This window comes from Ambystoma mexicanum, chromosome 1p (genome assembly GCF_040938575.1).
Source record: "Ambystoma mexicanum isolate Mex_15411 chromosome 1p, UKY_AmexF1_1, whole genome shotgun sequence".
Taxonomy (NCBI): domain Eukaryota; kingdom Metazoa; phylum Chordata; class Amphibia; order Caudata; family Ambystomatidae; genus Ambystoma; species Ambystoma mexicanum.
Window position 1 is genome coordinate 678898990 of NC_090921.1, and position 15883 is coordinate 678914872.

The 15883-nt window shown below is 45.0% G+C and overlaps 1 protein-coding gene across 5 annotated transcripts in view; it reads left to right on the forward strand.

Moving 5' to 3' along the window:
* Positions 1–15427, forward strand: part of BNIPL (BCL2 interacting protein like) — a 337025-nt gene extending 321598 nt beyond the window's left edge. For 4 of the 5 annotated variants that reach the window (XM_069649768.1, XM_069649766.1, XM_069649769.1 and 1 more), the window contains 3 exons: positions 6272–6358; positions 10856–10954; positions 14887–15134. In XM_069649768.1, coding sequence (XP_069505869.1) covers positions 6272–6358; positions 10856–10954; positions 14887–14911 — 211 coding nt within the window. In that variant the 3' untranslated portion in view covers positions 14912–15134. Of the gene's footprint in view, positions 1–6271; positions 6359–10855; positions 10955–14886 lie in introns of all 5 variants that reach the window. The other variant, XM_069649767.1, reaches the window with a different exon arrangement.
* The last annotated feature ends 456 nt before the right edge of the window (positions 15428–15883 follow it).

Sequence of the window (15883 nt, forward strand, 5' to 3'; positions counted from 1 at the left end):
TCATGGTCGCGCTATACAAATGTATTAAAGTAAAGTAAAGTAAAGTAAAGTAAAGTAAACTAAGTGTGTGCGCGTACTGAGGGGGTTTGAATATTGTGACCGTGTGGTCACACAATGGCACATTCTGCAGTTCGTACAGTTGTTTGTAGATTTTTGCCACGGTGGTCGTGTAGAAGGGATATCATTGTAATGCAATATATTTATATATGTAGATATGTATGAACCGTTCCTTGGTGCGGGATTAAGGCTTTTGTTTCATCGAGGACGGTTTACAGTTACTTTCCAAGCCAGCCCCGCTGCCCGGGTCATGCTGAGGATAATGATGCACTGCGGAAGGTGAAAGATACAGTGTTTGTTATGTTATGTTATTGTTATGTTATTTTGCACTTATATAGCGCCTTATATACCATTGGTATGGTCTGAAGGCGCTGGTAGGTTGAACGCCCTTGGGAACCGAAGTTCAGATCAGTAGAGATAGTAGGGAGAGTCAAAAGGTGCGTGTGAGCACCGGGTATGTGTGCAGCTCGTGCGGTACTTGTGTAATAGCTGCTTCTTATCGGTAGGTGTGGTGGTTGAGAGATCAGGAGAATGTGTTCATTCTGGCAGGATTTATCCGTAACGGATGTGGCTGCGTTAGGCCTGAGGAAAGCACCTGGCTGGGGGTATGAGACCAGCAGTGTTTACATAGAATGATGTGGAGTAATCAGCGATGTTCGTATGAGAACAGTTATACCGAATGGTGTCATAGTATCTCTGTGTTCTAGTTGAGTGGTGATGTAAAGGAGAGAGTAAGCGTGGTGGTGGGTATGATGGGTTATATGCTCTTCCAATGTGCAAACTTCTAAATGCAAGTTTCCCAGAGAGGCTACTGGGCGAACTTCTAAGTACAATTTTCCACACAGATGTTATTGGGAACACTTCTAAATTCAATTTATCAGAGAGGCTATTTGGCACACTTCTACGTGTAACACTCACAGAGGCTATTGGGTACACTTCTAAATGCAATTTTCACAGAGCGTCTACTGGGAACACTTCTAAATTCAATTTTCCAGAGAGGCTATTGGGCAAATTTCTAAATGCAACTTTCCAGAGTGTCTATTGAATACACTTCTATAATTAACTTTCACAGATGCTATTGGAAGCGCTTCTAAATGCAACTTTCTCAGCGTGGTTATTGGGCATACTTCTAAATGCAGCTTTCACAGAGGATATTGGGCCCATATCTAAATTCAATTTCCACAGAGAGGCTATTGGGCACACTTCTAAATGTAACTCTCACAGAGGCTATTGGGTACACCCCTAAATTCCATTTACCAGAGACGCTATTGGGCACATTTCTAAATGCAGCTTTCACAGAGGCTATTGGGAACATTTCTAAATTCAATTTATCAGAGATGTTATTGGGCACACTTCTAAATGTAACTCTCACAGAGGCTATTGGGTACACTTCTAAATTTCACAGAGGATGTTAGGCACACTTGTAAATTCCATTTACCAGAGAGGCTATTGGGCACATTTCTAAAATTCAAGGAGAGGCTATTGAGCACACTTCTAAATGCAACTTTCACAGAGGATGTTGGGCACACTTCTAAATTCCACTTACTAGAGAGGCAATTGGGCACCTTTCTAAATGCAACTTTCACAGAGGATGTTGGGCACACTTCTAAATTCCATTTACCAGAGAGGCTATTGGGCACACTTCGAAATGCAATATTCACAGAGGATGTTGGGCACACTTCTAAAATTCCACTTACTAGAGAGGCTATTGGGCACATTGCTAAATGCAACTTTCACAGAGGATGTTGGACACACTTCTAAATTCCATTTACCAGAGAGGCTATTGGGTACATTTATAAAATTCAAGGAGAGGCTATTGGGCACACTTCTAAATGCAACTTTCACAGAGGATGTTGGGCACACTTCTAAATTCCATTTACCAGAGAGGCTATTGGGCACACTTCTAAATGCAACTTTCACAGAGGATGTTGGGCAAACTCCTAAAATTCCACTTACTAGAGAGGCTATTGGGCACATTTCTAAAAGCAACTTTCACAGAGGATGTTGGGCACACTTCTAAATTCCATTTACCAGAGAGGCTATTCGGCACATTTCTAAAATTCAAGGAGAGGCTATTGGGCACACTTCTAAATGCAACTTTTACAGAGGATCTTGGGCACACTTCTAAATTCCATTTACCAGAGAGGCTATTGGGCACATTTCTAAAATTCAAAGAGAGGCTATTGGGCACACTTCTAAATGCAACTTTCACAGAGGATCTTTGGCACACTTCTAAATTCCATTTACCAGAGAGGCTATTGGGCACATTTCTAAAATTCAAGGAGAGGCTATAGGGCACACTTTCTAAATGCAACTTTCACATGATAACATTCACAATTCCATCTAGATGTGACGCAGGCCAATATTCACAGTCCCATCTAAGAGTGGACATGCTACTTTTCATAATTCCATCTAAGAGTGGACATGTTAACATTATGGCAGTCTATATTATTTGGAGGTAAGATAGAGTGGCATGGGCTTGCTGGAGTAGAGTGATTGCTCTACTCCCCACCCATACCACACTCACGGTTTTGGTGGTGTCTGTTAGTTGCTGGCTTCATTGGCTTCCCCTGCGGACACCTGCCGACACCTCCCGGAGCCGCCTCTGCCGGAGCCGCCCTAACACTGCTCTAACACTAGCTCATGTCTGACTGCTCGTGGGACCGGGCTTTCAGCGGATCTGCCAAGGAGTGAGGGCAACAGGGTAGGCAAGGATTCTCTGGAGGTGGGGGCCGTGCTGCAGCGCACATGGAGTCATGTCTTAAGATGGCGTTCTGGTTTTCAAAATGGTTTCCTGGGCCTAGCCTAATACAGTATGTTTGGTCAATGCGTCGGCCAGTGGTTCACCCACCACCTGGGCCCTGGTGGCAGGGGGTCCCCTGACAAGCCATAGACCTCCCAAGGAGGGGACTGCAGGGGAGGGGGTCTCTTTGACCTGTCCTCCCATACAGTGTCATTACAAGTTTGGCGGTATTCTGGTGTAAAATCTTCCAGTATAGTTACCACTGCTTGGTCTGGCAGATTTACCGCTGGATTGCAAGTGGTGGTAGGTGGTGTAAGTCCCCATTTTTTCGAGTCCACAGAGTCCATGGGGATTTCAGCAGTAATTCCGCCAGCAGTAATTCTGCCGATTATTTGGCGGTACGACAGCAAGTTTTCCTCCAGCTCTCCTCCAAACCCATAGTATGGCAGTAAAGTAATGTTTTTTACTGCACCGCCATACTTGTAATGAAGCTCTATGACTTTAACGAGCCCTGAATTTGGTGGGTTGCAGATTTATTTTTAATTTGGGCACCATCATTAGTTGGTACCAGGCCGTGTGTTACTTTTTGGTGATGTGCTGCCTTAAAACAGGTGGCTCTTGATGATTCCAAGCAACTGAGCGCTTGCATCTAACTGTGGCATGACCCGTCTGAGATTCTGATAGGCAGGATTGACACGTGTTTCTCTAGGTTGCCTGGGAGCACACTCTCAGTTTTAGTGGGATTCATTTTTAGGTAGGCACTCAACATCTAAGTTTGACTTACTGCATGGACTTTATCATCCTTGAAATGTCTCCTGTGCCGTGGACTTTTCTCTGCAGCCATACACAGATGGATATGTTGGGCCATTCAGGGCAGCTCCATGAGTCTTGTGCATAAAGACCACTGGTGATAGGATGGCGCATTGGTGGGCTCTGCATGCCACTGGGGTATGGGTTGAGAAGACATTCCCTACAAAAACTAGTTGGTGCTCGCCCGATAGGTAGGATGAAAACCAGTCAAACACAGTGCCTGAGAACCCCATCCATGAGCTCTTGAGTATAAGTAGTTGTGTGTGGTTGACTGTGTCAAAGGCCGCAGAAAGTTAGCACAAGACTTGAGGGGACAATACTCCTTTGTCCATAATAGGAATGGCAGCAGGGATAGCCTGCTTGGGTGCTGTTTCAATGCTGCCTTTGGGTCTGAACTAAGATTGTTTGTCCTGCAAGAGACTCTGTTGATGTTTGTTCCTATATTTGAAGGGCTGCAGTAGTTTAATTGTCATTGAACCTTCCCACCAGGAAGAGGAGGCTCATAGTCGGGCAACAGTTTGAGAGGACATCATTTAGTTTCTTCCGAAGTAGGCATAATAAGCCTGTTTTGAAAGCTGCCAGGAAGCAGCTCACATGTGGTGTTTTATAAGCCCGGGATCGTCATGGGGGCCTGCTGCATAGCTCTTTCCTCTCGATGGCTTAGGGGACTTGGGTGCATTGCCCATTCCTCCATCTGGTACTAAAAGTATAGTCATGCTGGTCCTGGGCATGATTCACAACTGCCCAGCCTTTGGGACGCACACTTTGCTCGTTTACTCCCCTCAGCAAAGTGTTCATGTTTGCCATCCACAGGCACTTTACGCTCCCTCGCCCTTGGCATGTGATGGCTCTTCATAAAAGACTTGCCGGTCGCTAAGTTCCACCTTCTAGTCTACCTGATCTGGTCTATCTATCTACAGACTGACCTCCTACCCATAAAACTCTATATTCCCCACCAACCCTGCACATCCACTGACATCTCAAGCTCCCCTGACCGCTCTGTCCCCTGCTCACCTTGCTCTGCCTCCCGCTTCCGCTCCTTCATCCTACTTGCTTCCGGTATCATACCAAAATACAGAATGAAAAAATGTCGAATCCAAAAGTGTGGAACCTTTTACCTCTCATTTCACCGCAAGTAAATGCGGGGGAGTTAAGGTATTAAACAAGTTAGGGGGATTATGGTGTGGGTGCAGGGGACTCCCCCTGCATATACGTGCGGTGAAAGGAAAACAAAATTTCCACATTTTCGAGTTCGATTTTGCTTCCTACCATTGGAAAGCTCTCCTGCCCCCCGAAAGGAGAAACATTACCACTGCTGTGAATAAGTGAACTGTCATGCATCGTCCCCTCTTCATGTCTCTGGCCTCCCCAACACCAACTGGTGTATGTCTCATCTGCATTTCACTAGCCTACTATTGTAAAGCACGTGACTGCTCTCCTCACCTTTAGCTCTGTTGCAGAGTTCTTCTGTTTGAAGCACGTTGCCTACTATTGTAAAGCACGTGACTGCTCTCCTCACTTTTAGCTCTGTTGCAGAGTTCTTCTGTTTGAAGCACGTTGTTGCGTTGAAGAAATATAAACACATACCACATATAATATTGAGCTGTGTGAAATGCAAAAAGGATTGTGTGAAATTTTGGAACATGTCTCGGGAGGATAGTTCATGGGCAACGCGCTTGCCTTGGAAGCAAGACAACGAGGACAACACAGGTTCGAACTTTGGGTCCGCGCTTAGAATTCTCTGGGTGTTGAGCGCGGACATTTTACAAAATGTAGCCCTAAATGCACTGCGGGATATGTATCCCTGTAGGAGTGTTTGAATGGAGCGAGACAGTCCTTTTAGTCCTTTTGACTTAGTGAGGTAGAGTCCATGCTGGGATTTGCAGTCCTGTGTAGACACTCTTGTTGTGAGTGAAGCTGCGTGCATTTTGTAGAATGTAGCCCATGGCGCGGTTCTCATTTGTGGGAGTAGCTTGTATCACGTATCTGCGGCTGTGCCTGGGCATGTGATGGCTCAGTGTGGGGTATGAGGTGGAACTTCAGGCATTGCTGGCTGCAGATGGGCATGTATGACTTCCTCTGCCATATAGTGGCAGTACCTGGCCATATGAGGGTCTAACTGGGATATGATGCCTTTAATTGAGTATCTTACGAGGTTATCAGAAAGGAACAGACTTATGGCGTGATGTATTTTGTATTATTTATTTGTACTTTTTTTGTTAATTGTTTGCTTTAGTTTATACAAACCTCATACACATAAACATTGCAAATCCTATAAAAACAAAATTATGACATAATTTACTATTCCCATAAGTATACAAACACCAATACAATTCCTCATAATTTCACACCCGTAAGACACGTAGTGTGTTCTTTATGCATATACTATTTCTATGTGCAGATACCTGTAGCCACATTTATTTGACACATACCTAACAACAGAATGGCCTTGAAGCAGGTCTGTGCTCCTTGAATTTGATTCCGGCATCACATAGGAAAGCGTTGATGGCAGGAGGTCCTTATTTGCCCTAAGCTGTAGAGTTGTATTCCCTGCTCAAGCCCATGCATGTGCTTTGCATGTTCTCTTCTCTTGATGGGCGCTCGGTCTGGATGATGATTTGCTCTTCTCTTTTCCTTTTGCCGCTCCTGGGAATTTTAAAGGCTGAAGAAGAATCTCAAAGCCCTGATCATCGTCCACCCCACGTGGTACGTGAAGGCCGTAATGGCCATTATCCGCCCCTTCATCAGGTAAGCCTGCTTACTTTCTTACGTTTATACACATGCAGCTGCAAGAGCAAGGTCCTCCAGGGGTGGTCCTCACGAACAACAATCAAGCAAGAGTTTCTAGATAACTTCCAACTCTCTAAACACTTCCAGATAGATGTCATGCATTCAAATTTGTTTTGTGGGAATATGGTGGAAACAATGGTGCGGGTGGGGCTACTGAGGACTGGACTTGGAGTCCCTTATGCTAAAACATTCCTACATGAGGGGGAGGGAGGGCGGTAGAGAGGTAGAGCGGATTTGGCAGCATGGTTACAGAAAGGCGGTGATGCTGAGATACCGTTATGATATGGTGGAATAAACAAAACAGAGAAAGTACATACATTCTTATTATTATTATCATTGTTGGGTATTTATTGAGTGCAGACCTGGCTTCAGAAGCAGCAGAGTGCCTTACAGGTCATAGTGGGGAGTAATCAAAGTACCCGGGAAGGGAAGCAAATCTCAAGGGATCAGCACAAAGTAACAGGGAGAAAACAATGGGGGAGGGCAAGCAATTTGGCAGAAAGGGATCAACAAGCAACCAGGGGAGGAAACAGATGAGACCAGATAGCAGAGTCTCAGGTTAGATGGAGAGTGAAAGGTGTTTTGCCCCCAGAGTTAAGGAGGAGCCATTACACTGAAAAGGAGGATCTTGAACTCTGTCCTGAAATCTAGAAGTGAGGAGGTGAATCTGGTGTTGATGGGGAGGAGGGTCCAGAAACTGGTGGCGTAGACGAAAAAGGCCTGTCCTCTAGTTCTTTTCGTCATGTACTGACAGAGTTCAAGTCTGCACATGTCCTTAGTTCTGGTGGATCGTAGGCCTCTGGCGATGCTGAGTTTCTCCATGAGGTATCTTGAGGACTTCAGAGTGACAGACTTGTAGATGATGCAGCAGGATTTAAAGGTGATATGTGCTTGCAGCGGGAGCCAGTGCTGTGCAATGAGGGTTGGCATGACGTGTTCGAATTTGAGGAGTCCTTAGATGAGTCATGCTGCAGCATGTAGGATCAATTTTACAGGTCCTAGTGTGGTCTCCAGAAGCATTTCCAGGTGGGCATTGCCACCATTCTGGTTGGAAAGGCCCAATGCTTGGAACGCAGATCTGAAGTTGTTTGCAGGGATGAAGGGCTTGATTTTACGTTGGGGGGAAAGTTCATAACAAGCTGTTTGTGTCTTAAATGCTGTGTGCTCCTGGAAAGAGACGTGCCTGTCGATGTAAGTCGCAAGGGGCTTGGACCAGGTGGTCAGCTGGGGTCGTTGGTCAGCAGTAGGAATTCTGTCTTGGAAAGGTTGTACTTCAGGTAAGCACTGGGCATCCTTGACTGGATTAATGTGAGGCAGGCCTTCAGTCTGTGAATGTCTTTGCGTATTGGTGGGTGTGGATGTTTTGCGGAATTAGGAGGGATCCAAACGGTTCCATTTAAAGGTTGAAGACCAAGGTGGATAGGATAGACCCTTGTGGGACTCCACATGTGATGGGTAGAGTTGGTTTATTGGAAGAATTGGTAGTTTTTAGCAAGGAAGGATTCAAAACCAGACTGTCTTGCTGTATCCCCATGTGCCGATGTAGAATGGTGGTGAGTGTCTGGTGGGCTACTATGTTGAATACTGCTAAAAGGTCATGGAGAACCCGGAGCTAAGGATGCCATCTTCTAGGATGTTAAGGGCCTTGTCTATAACCTTGATGGTACCTGTTTACGTGCTGCATCTATTGGTAGAACTGAAGGAGTTTGTTGGTGTCCATGGGTGGAAGGAGCGTGGCCACTGCTTTCGCATGAATCTTACTTTGATTTTAATCTCCATTTTTGGAGTCCATAGGACTCCATGGGGATTTTCACAGAATTACTGTTTGTTTGTAATTTTGCAAATTCTTTACCCTAAGTGTGGAATCTACCTCTAGCAACATGCTGGGCGTAAATCCTCCACTTCAAGGTCAAACTCTGACATGGCGGCGAAGTAAAAACAGTGGTAATTCAGTTACCAGCAAAAAATGTGGCAGTAACGGAATTACTGCCACTAGTCATCCACACTGCCAAATTTTGTGATACGGCCCTAAGCCTCCACTGTAATCAGACAATGTTGCCATGTCACCATTCTGACTTTAGTATGATCAAAATGGGGGCGGCAGGGTAGGGATTGGCACGGTTTTAAGATACACCTTTTGCTTTACAGCTTTTGCCCATCAACATAAACTAAACTATAAGGGAAATGGCATTTGGTGAAAATACATTTTAGCTAAAAGTGGCATCAATGCACTTTCAAGATGTCCTTAAGCACTCATGGAAAAGGCCTTGAAGATTAGCATTAAAGTAATATGGTGCTTAATAACTCATTGAACCCGCTGCCTTGCCCATTGGAAAGCAGCCACCCAAAATTGGATTAACAAGAGGGGCCCGCTTTCTGGGATCCCACTAAAAGTGGAGGCAAGATATGGATGCCGGGGCAGGCGGTAAACAGGGAGATCGGTAGATGATACCTTTCGACATTTGGAAAGCCAAGCTGTCCGCAGTTTTTTGTGAAAGTTGTCAGCGGCTGCTGTCACAAAAGAAGGACCACCCAAAAAAGTCTGCTTTCCAGAAATTGCAGTACTCCGCATAACTGGACGAGGGTTCAACTGAAATAAAGAAAATCCATAAGAAAAAGTAACAATTCATGACTTTATAATACGCTGTCTGAGTGGTATCGAGGGACACATATTTTGTGAATATTTGTTCAAAATTGGGCATGTTAGATCACATTCCTCTAGACGTGCTAACACTCTTTAATTACGCTGCATTGCGTAATTGAATTAATGGAAGTGAACCACATTGGCCTAGAAAACCTGCCCACAGCGGCCTCTCACCCATGCCCGTCAGGCATTCTGATAGTGGCTACTTGAAAAACTGGACTTCTGTGAGCATTCAGGAGCCAGGGCAAAGCTGGAGAAGCCCTGGAGTTGACAGAGCTGGAGAAGAAGCTGCGTGGAACTAAGGAGCTGAGGTCACCAGAAGCCCAGAGGAATGGAAAAGAAGGCCCACTCTGAATAATATCCAGGTCAACCGGGTCAAAAGGGAGAGGGTCCTTCAACTAAAGAAAGGAAGCAGCAGGCAGAGCCGTGGTGGAAACTCTGCTGTTCCAGGAGCAGAAAACCTCTAAGAGGACCTAGGAAATGGATTCAAGAAGGGGACTCAAAATAAGGGTGAGGCCTGCACTACAGAGGGCTAGAGCCCCTCGAAAGAGGCGATTGAAAAGAACGCTGTAGCGAATGGAGAACAGCAAAAGCAAGCGTGTCACGTGACTCCATAGATACATGCCGTGGACTCAAGTAACCAGCTTTATCTGAGAGGGAGACGTGAAGACCAGAAACTGCACAGGGTCTGCTCATGGCACTAAAGACTTTAGACTCAGCCCCTACTGAGCCCATGTGCTAGAGAGAAGAAGTGTCGCTGGAGCCAGGTCCAGGTACGAAACATTGCGGGTGCAGTTTGAAAGAGCAATGTGCATGCTTGGAAAGATCTCCCATGTGCCACGTCTTGTTCCGCTGTAGGAACTGAAAAGCGAGTGAAGAAAGCTTAATGTGGTCACCAAAATCCATCATATAACTACTCAATTACTTCCAGCAATGCAAGGGAACACCGGAACAAAATGTTGGTTTTGGAGCTGGCCAAGTTCACCCAGGAACCATGTAAACAAACCCTTACCAGCTGGGTTTCCAGGCTACAGATGTGTTTCACTCTTCCGCTCTCCCCTTTCTCCTCTCTATGCATAATACAGTGGGGGGCTTCTCTCGACTCTTAGATAACTCCTGGTTGCCCTGAGTAATACAGTCACAAACATTGGGAATCCGTGTGATGCTGGCAGTAATATTGGTACCAGCAGCACGTTACTGATGATGGGAACACAGAAAGGGGAATGCACAGCCAAGACATGGCGGCCTTTGCACTTACTTTGATTTTCCAATAAGGCCTGCAGTATTTATGCTGCCTTTTCCATGGTGGGTCCACAATGTTTTTAAAAGAGAGAAGGATTGCTCAAACCACTGGAAGACCTTTGAAATGTAGCGGTTCTGTGGCATGCCTTGCAACGTTTCCTGGAGCCGCATTTGAAGCTTTCCAGTGGAACTCAAATACATAGCTTCTATCTCACACTTTCAGGTTGCCTCTGAAGATTACTACACATATTTGTAGGCTTTTTTCTTTTACATTTCCCTTGCAGACTGTTACACATGCATACCTGAATTTTTGCAATGGACTGTATGTACCACACTTCACAATAGGGAACCATTCCTCACACGCTTTTCGATCAGGGAAAGTTAAAGGCAATAGATGGGATTTATTTCATTTGACGGTGGGAACCGGTTGGAAGAGCATATGAGCATATCCTGAACCAGCGCATGGAGAGTGGAGGCAGGTCCATGGTGATGAATGAGATGGTCTGTCAGGCATGTGTCATGTTGCATTCTGCATGCGTGTGGATAACGTGCAGTTCTTATTCTTACAGCTCAAAGTTTGGAAGGAAAGTACAGTTCATGAACAGCCTGTGGGAACTGTCCCAGCTCATCTCACTGGACCAAGTGCACATTCCGGAATGCATCCGACAGTAAGTGCATATTCGCTCCTTAACAAATTCGATTGCCCCACCAAGGGGTCAAGTACAAAAATAAAAGTGGGGGGACTCACTAACATACCAATTTAATGTGGTTTCATGGGAAAGTAGCATGTCAAGGTGCTCTGTAAAAAAAAAAGTGGGGGGACCCCGTCCACCCGTGTGTACCCTCAACTTGAGCCCTGGACCCATCCACAAATACTGAGGCCTTGATTAGAAAACTCAGAGTGGGCTTAAAGTTAATTGAAAAGCTTTTTTCGTTACGCTGATTTTTAGCTTTGCTTCATCCATTTGCCAACTAATCCCAACCTGAAGTTTCCCCCAGAGCCAAAGACCAACCCTGGGCTGATTATATTTGATATAATGCTGATTATAGCCCCTACTCGCAGCAAATATTCAGGGGCCTCTCCCGCCCGCAACACAAAGAACAACACTGTGCCGGGTATCCTCTACTCTCAGCCAGCAAGTAACAACAAGTTATTAGTCGGGCAGGGGGATCCAGCACTTCCAAGCCAAGGACGCGTAGGGCCCTGACTATAGATAAGGGATGCCCTCTACTCCCAGCTGATACTGAACAACAAGCCGATAAGAGTACAGGTAAAATCTCCCGCCACCAACACCAAGACAGTGCAGCCTGCAGATGAGTTGTAGCCCCAAGAGGGCAGGTATCACCTTCATGCCAATGGCCAGCACTGTGTTGAAAATTGTTGAGGATGACTGTAGAAGAGGAGTATCCCTTTTTATCAGCCAATAAGGTACGCCAAGCTAGTAAGAGGGCCGGGGAATGCACCCCCTTCCAGACTGTGACCAGCACTGTGCTGACTATAAGTGAGGGGTAACCCCCGTTTCCAGCTGATATTTAAACAGTGGAATCCGATAGGTGCACAGTGGCTCTCCCACCTCCAAGCCAGTGACCGACACTGTGGTGGGTGTATTCTCCACTCAGAGCTGATCATGAACACAAACCCACTTGGTGTACAGGAGAATCTCCACCTACAACACAAACACCAACACAGTGCTGGCTATACAGGAGGAGCATCACCTAGTGTCAGTCAATAAAAAAACACCCAGCCAGTAAGAAGAAAGGAGGCTATCACTTCCAAGCCAATGGCCAACACTGTGCTGACTATAGTTGAAGGGAATCCGAAGAAAAGAAAAAAAAACGAAAGAGAGAAAACGCCGAAAATGGCGTAGGAAAACAAAAAACGAATTCAGAAAATGTCAATCAAGGGGAGCAGGGGTTGCAGGGGTGTCCCCCGATCCCCTTGATCGACATTTCGGGCCTTGGGGGTTGCAGGGGTGTCCCCCGCTTCCATAAAAAGGAAAGTGGAGGACAAGCAAACTTAAAAACAAAAAAAAGAGGAAAAAAAGGAAAGGACCCTGCGTTGTCGGTTCCCTTCCATGTGCGTGAAGGTATCCGCCTCACAGGTGGATTGCGGAGGCGGCGGCACACTTCACTGTGTCCCGCCAGAAGTTAAGTAAGGGGGTGGGGGGAGCGCATGGTCTGAAATGACCGTGGGAGACAAAACCGAAAGTTATTTTTCGAAATAATTCCGTTTGGTTATTTCTCCCTCTGTCATTTCGGATTATAATATTTGTCAGTAATCCTGGTTGAAGATGTCCTCTACTCCCAGCTGATATCGAACATCAAGCTGTTAAGGATAGAGGGGTGGGGGGTCTCTCGCCACTAATCCAAGGACCAACACGGTGATGAATATAGATGTGGAAAATCCCCCAATCCCAGATAGTGATAAACAGGAAGTCAATTAGAGACCAGGGGAATTTACCACCTTCAAGTAAATGACCAACACTGTGCAGACTATAGATGAGGGGTATCGCCTACTCTCAGGTGAAAATAAATAAATACAATTAAATTGAATAAATATCACAAAGTCGATAGCAGGACTGTGGCTTTCCAACACTCCGGGTCAGTAATAAGCACTGTGCTGATTACAGGTGGAAGGTAAACCCTGCATCCTGTGACCACAGTCAATGGATACCAAGCTCATTATAGGTCACTGGTATGCCCCACCTCTCAGAATCCCGGCAATAACAAACAGTACACTGATTACAAGTCAGAGTGCCCCTCAGCTGCTAGCCCATGAGAAACACCTGGCTTGTTAACTGTATTTATTTATTTGGCATTTATAATGCGCCTATACACAAGTGTTTTTTAGCATATGGGGTTCTCTGCCACCCAGCCAGTGGCAAACTCGAATAATAACTATGTTGGCAGATAAGAATGGAAGAATTACCCTGCATTGCTCATCCACTCAACTGGCAACCATCCGCAGACCCCAGGTTGTTTTCAACGGGGGACAGGCAGGGATTTGGCTAATTAAAAGAGCTTCTAGAAATGTAAAAATGACTAGTTCGTATGCAGTGTATTTTAGTCTAATAGAAAACCATACACATGTCCGTTTTTTGTGCAAACCGACTATGGCTGTGTGTTTGAAACACATTTATTGGTTGAGTTTACCACTACTATAATTCAACAACTCAGGAAGCACATGATACTGATAAAATGCAGCAGACAGCAGGGTATCTGGGGTGTCTCGTATTAAATGAAACTACTCACAGAGGAGGAGGTTTAGGTAAGAAACTGAGAACTGTCCGGGGCTAAAACAATCTTCTACCCAGCAAGTGGCTTGAAACGCTTTCTCCCGAGTAAGCGCTCTGAACCTAAAGTATCCACACCTCCAAGCAAGTGACAAATACCCTGCTGGGGGTGGATGAAGAGTATCCCCTACTCCCCGCCGGCAATTAATAGGTCAGGGGAATCTACCACCTGCAAGCCAATGACTAACACTGAGCTGGCCACAGAGGAGGGCTATGACCTAATCTCGACCAATCAGTGAGACCATTCTGATAAACTGACAGCGGCATTCAAACCTCCCAGCCAGTGTTAACAGTGATCTTATTATGGGTCCTAGTTATTTGCCCATCACGAGCACCATACTAATCATAGATCAAAGGTATCCCCTACTGCCCAGCCAATAAGTAACACGGCAGCAATAATAGGACGAGGGCATCATAACCTCCCCGGAAATTACAAACAGCAGGCAGAGTTTAGGCCACTTTGATCCTCTACCCCCTCAACCCTTTAATGATTATCTTACTGGCTGAAGGACAGGGGAATCCACATCTCACAACCCGTGACAGACAGATTCTAATAATACCATTTATGGTATCATTCTGAACGGATCCCCCATTTCATAGCCAATCACAGATATAGCACAGACTTGATGTAAGAGGTATCTCGCACCTCTCAACCATTCATAGCCCACAAGTTATTTTCAGTAGCAGGAGGGGCTATTTAAATGAGATTCTAGCATTGGCTTTATAGTAAAACCGAGACATAAATATTGTGCTTCTGTGATTCCACAAATCTGGAAGCAAGTGGTGCAGATAATATAGAGGAGAGAGCAAGCTTTCAAGCTTGTATGCTAGCTTGAAAACAAGTGTTTAATAAGCTCTTACATATGTCAGAAATATTACTCACTATTCAGCAGCTGTTAAAGCAAGCACACCAGTAATGTGAAGCCATTGCTTACTTTAATGTCTTGAATTGCCACAGATGCCAAATTATGGTTACCTGGAACTTACACTCACAGTGACACAGATCCAGACACAACTTAACGCGCTTTCATGTTATAAAGGATTTGTTGATCATCGAGGTGGCATGTCTTGGCTACATTGGGTCCCCAATGGCAAGGAACGGATCTTACCATTGCATTTGTCGTTGAGGGTGGCCCAAGAGCTAGACACACATTTCTACTTTTTTAATGAATGACGCAGTTGGTGATTAAATACGCAGACAGCACTGTATGTACTTTGTTGACTTTAGCTTTCTACTAATCCAGTGTACTTCTTGTGAATTATTAGATATAGAAAAAAAGTCTGATATCCTGACTTTATTCCCTTAGGTTGGACCAGGATCTGAATGGCTAATTTGGGAAATTAAAATCCAACGTGTTGAAGGAGCTAAGAAGGCTCTCCTAGACTGGGCTGTATGGTAAATTTTGTCTTTGTAACGCCTTCTTATCTCCATGTACGGACCAAAACAGGACCACGAATCCAGTTTTTGCATTTGAAAAAACCAAAGGATGTAAATATGTCGACATAAGGAAACTGCTTGGTTTGAAATCAGTTTTATAAACACTTACGGAACTTCTGATAGGTCTTGTGCTGTGTTTCCCACTGCCATTTTTCTAGGAAACCAACACCCTGTTACATGTGATTGTGTAACTCATTATTGCAACTGTGATTCCAGGACTGGTCTCCAATCAAATGACACTACGATAACGTGAGCTGCTCCGATCGATTCTCGCCTTCCACGGGCACATCCTAAAACTGAGTGCCAATGGGACTATGGTAACAATGTCTGTACATCTGCTTGGGATTGCCAGGTGTAAGTGTAATATAAGTCCAATGCTACAATAACAGTTGTGAATGCCCTTAAACCTTTATGCTGTGTTCATTACATTTTTTTAAAATATACAATATAGAAACCGTACATTTTTTAGATGCTTTGTAGATAGAAGAGAAAGAAAACAGAAGGGCAGCAGTCGTATCGAAAAGACAAGATACCTATACGCTGGGGTCTTCCTCAGGCTCTTCGGTAGGCTAGTGGAAGTCATTAAGAATCTCTTGTGAAAATGCTTATAGAAAGTGGTGTATAAGCACACAAATGGAAATATGATATTGTATAATAAGGTGTAACCAAAGAAGCAGTGAAACCCTTTTTGGGCAATACAAAAACATTGTGAAATGCTCAGTGTAAACTGGTAGGATATTGAGGTGAGTTGTAAACCATATTGGGTCTTGAAAAGGTATTTAGAATCTTATACTTAGTCATCGACATTCTGCTAAGAACATTTGAAATATTACGTATGGCTGCCAGTGTTAGAAAGTTGACGTTTA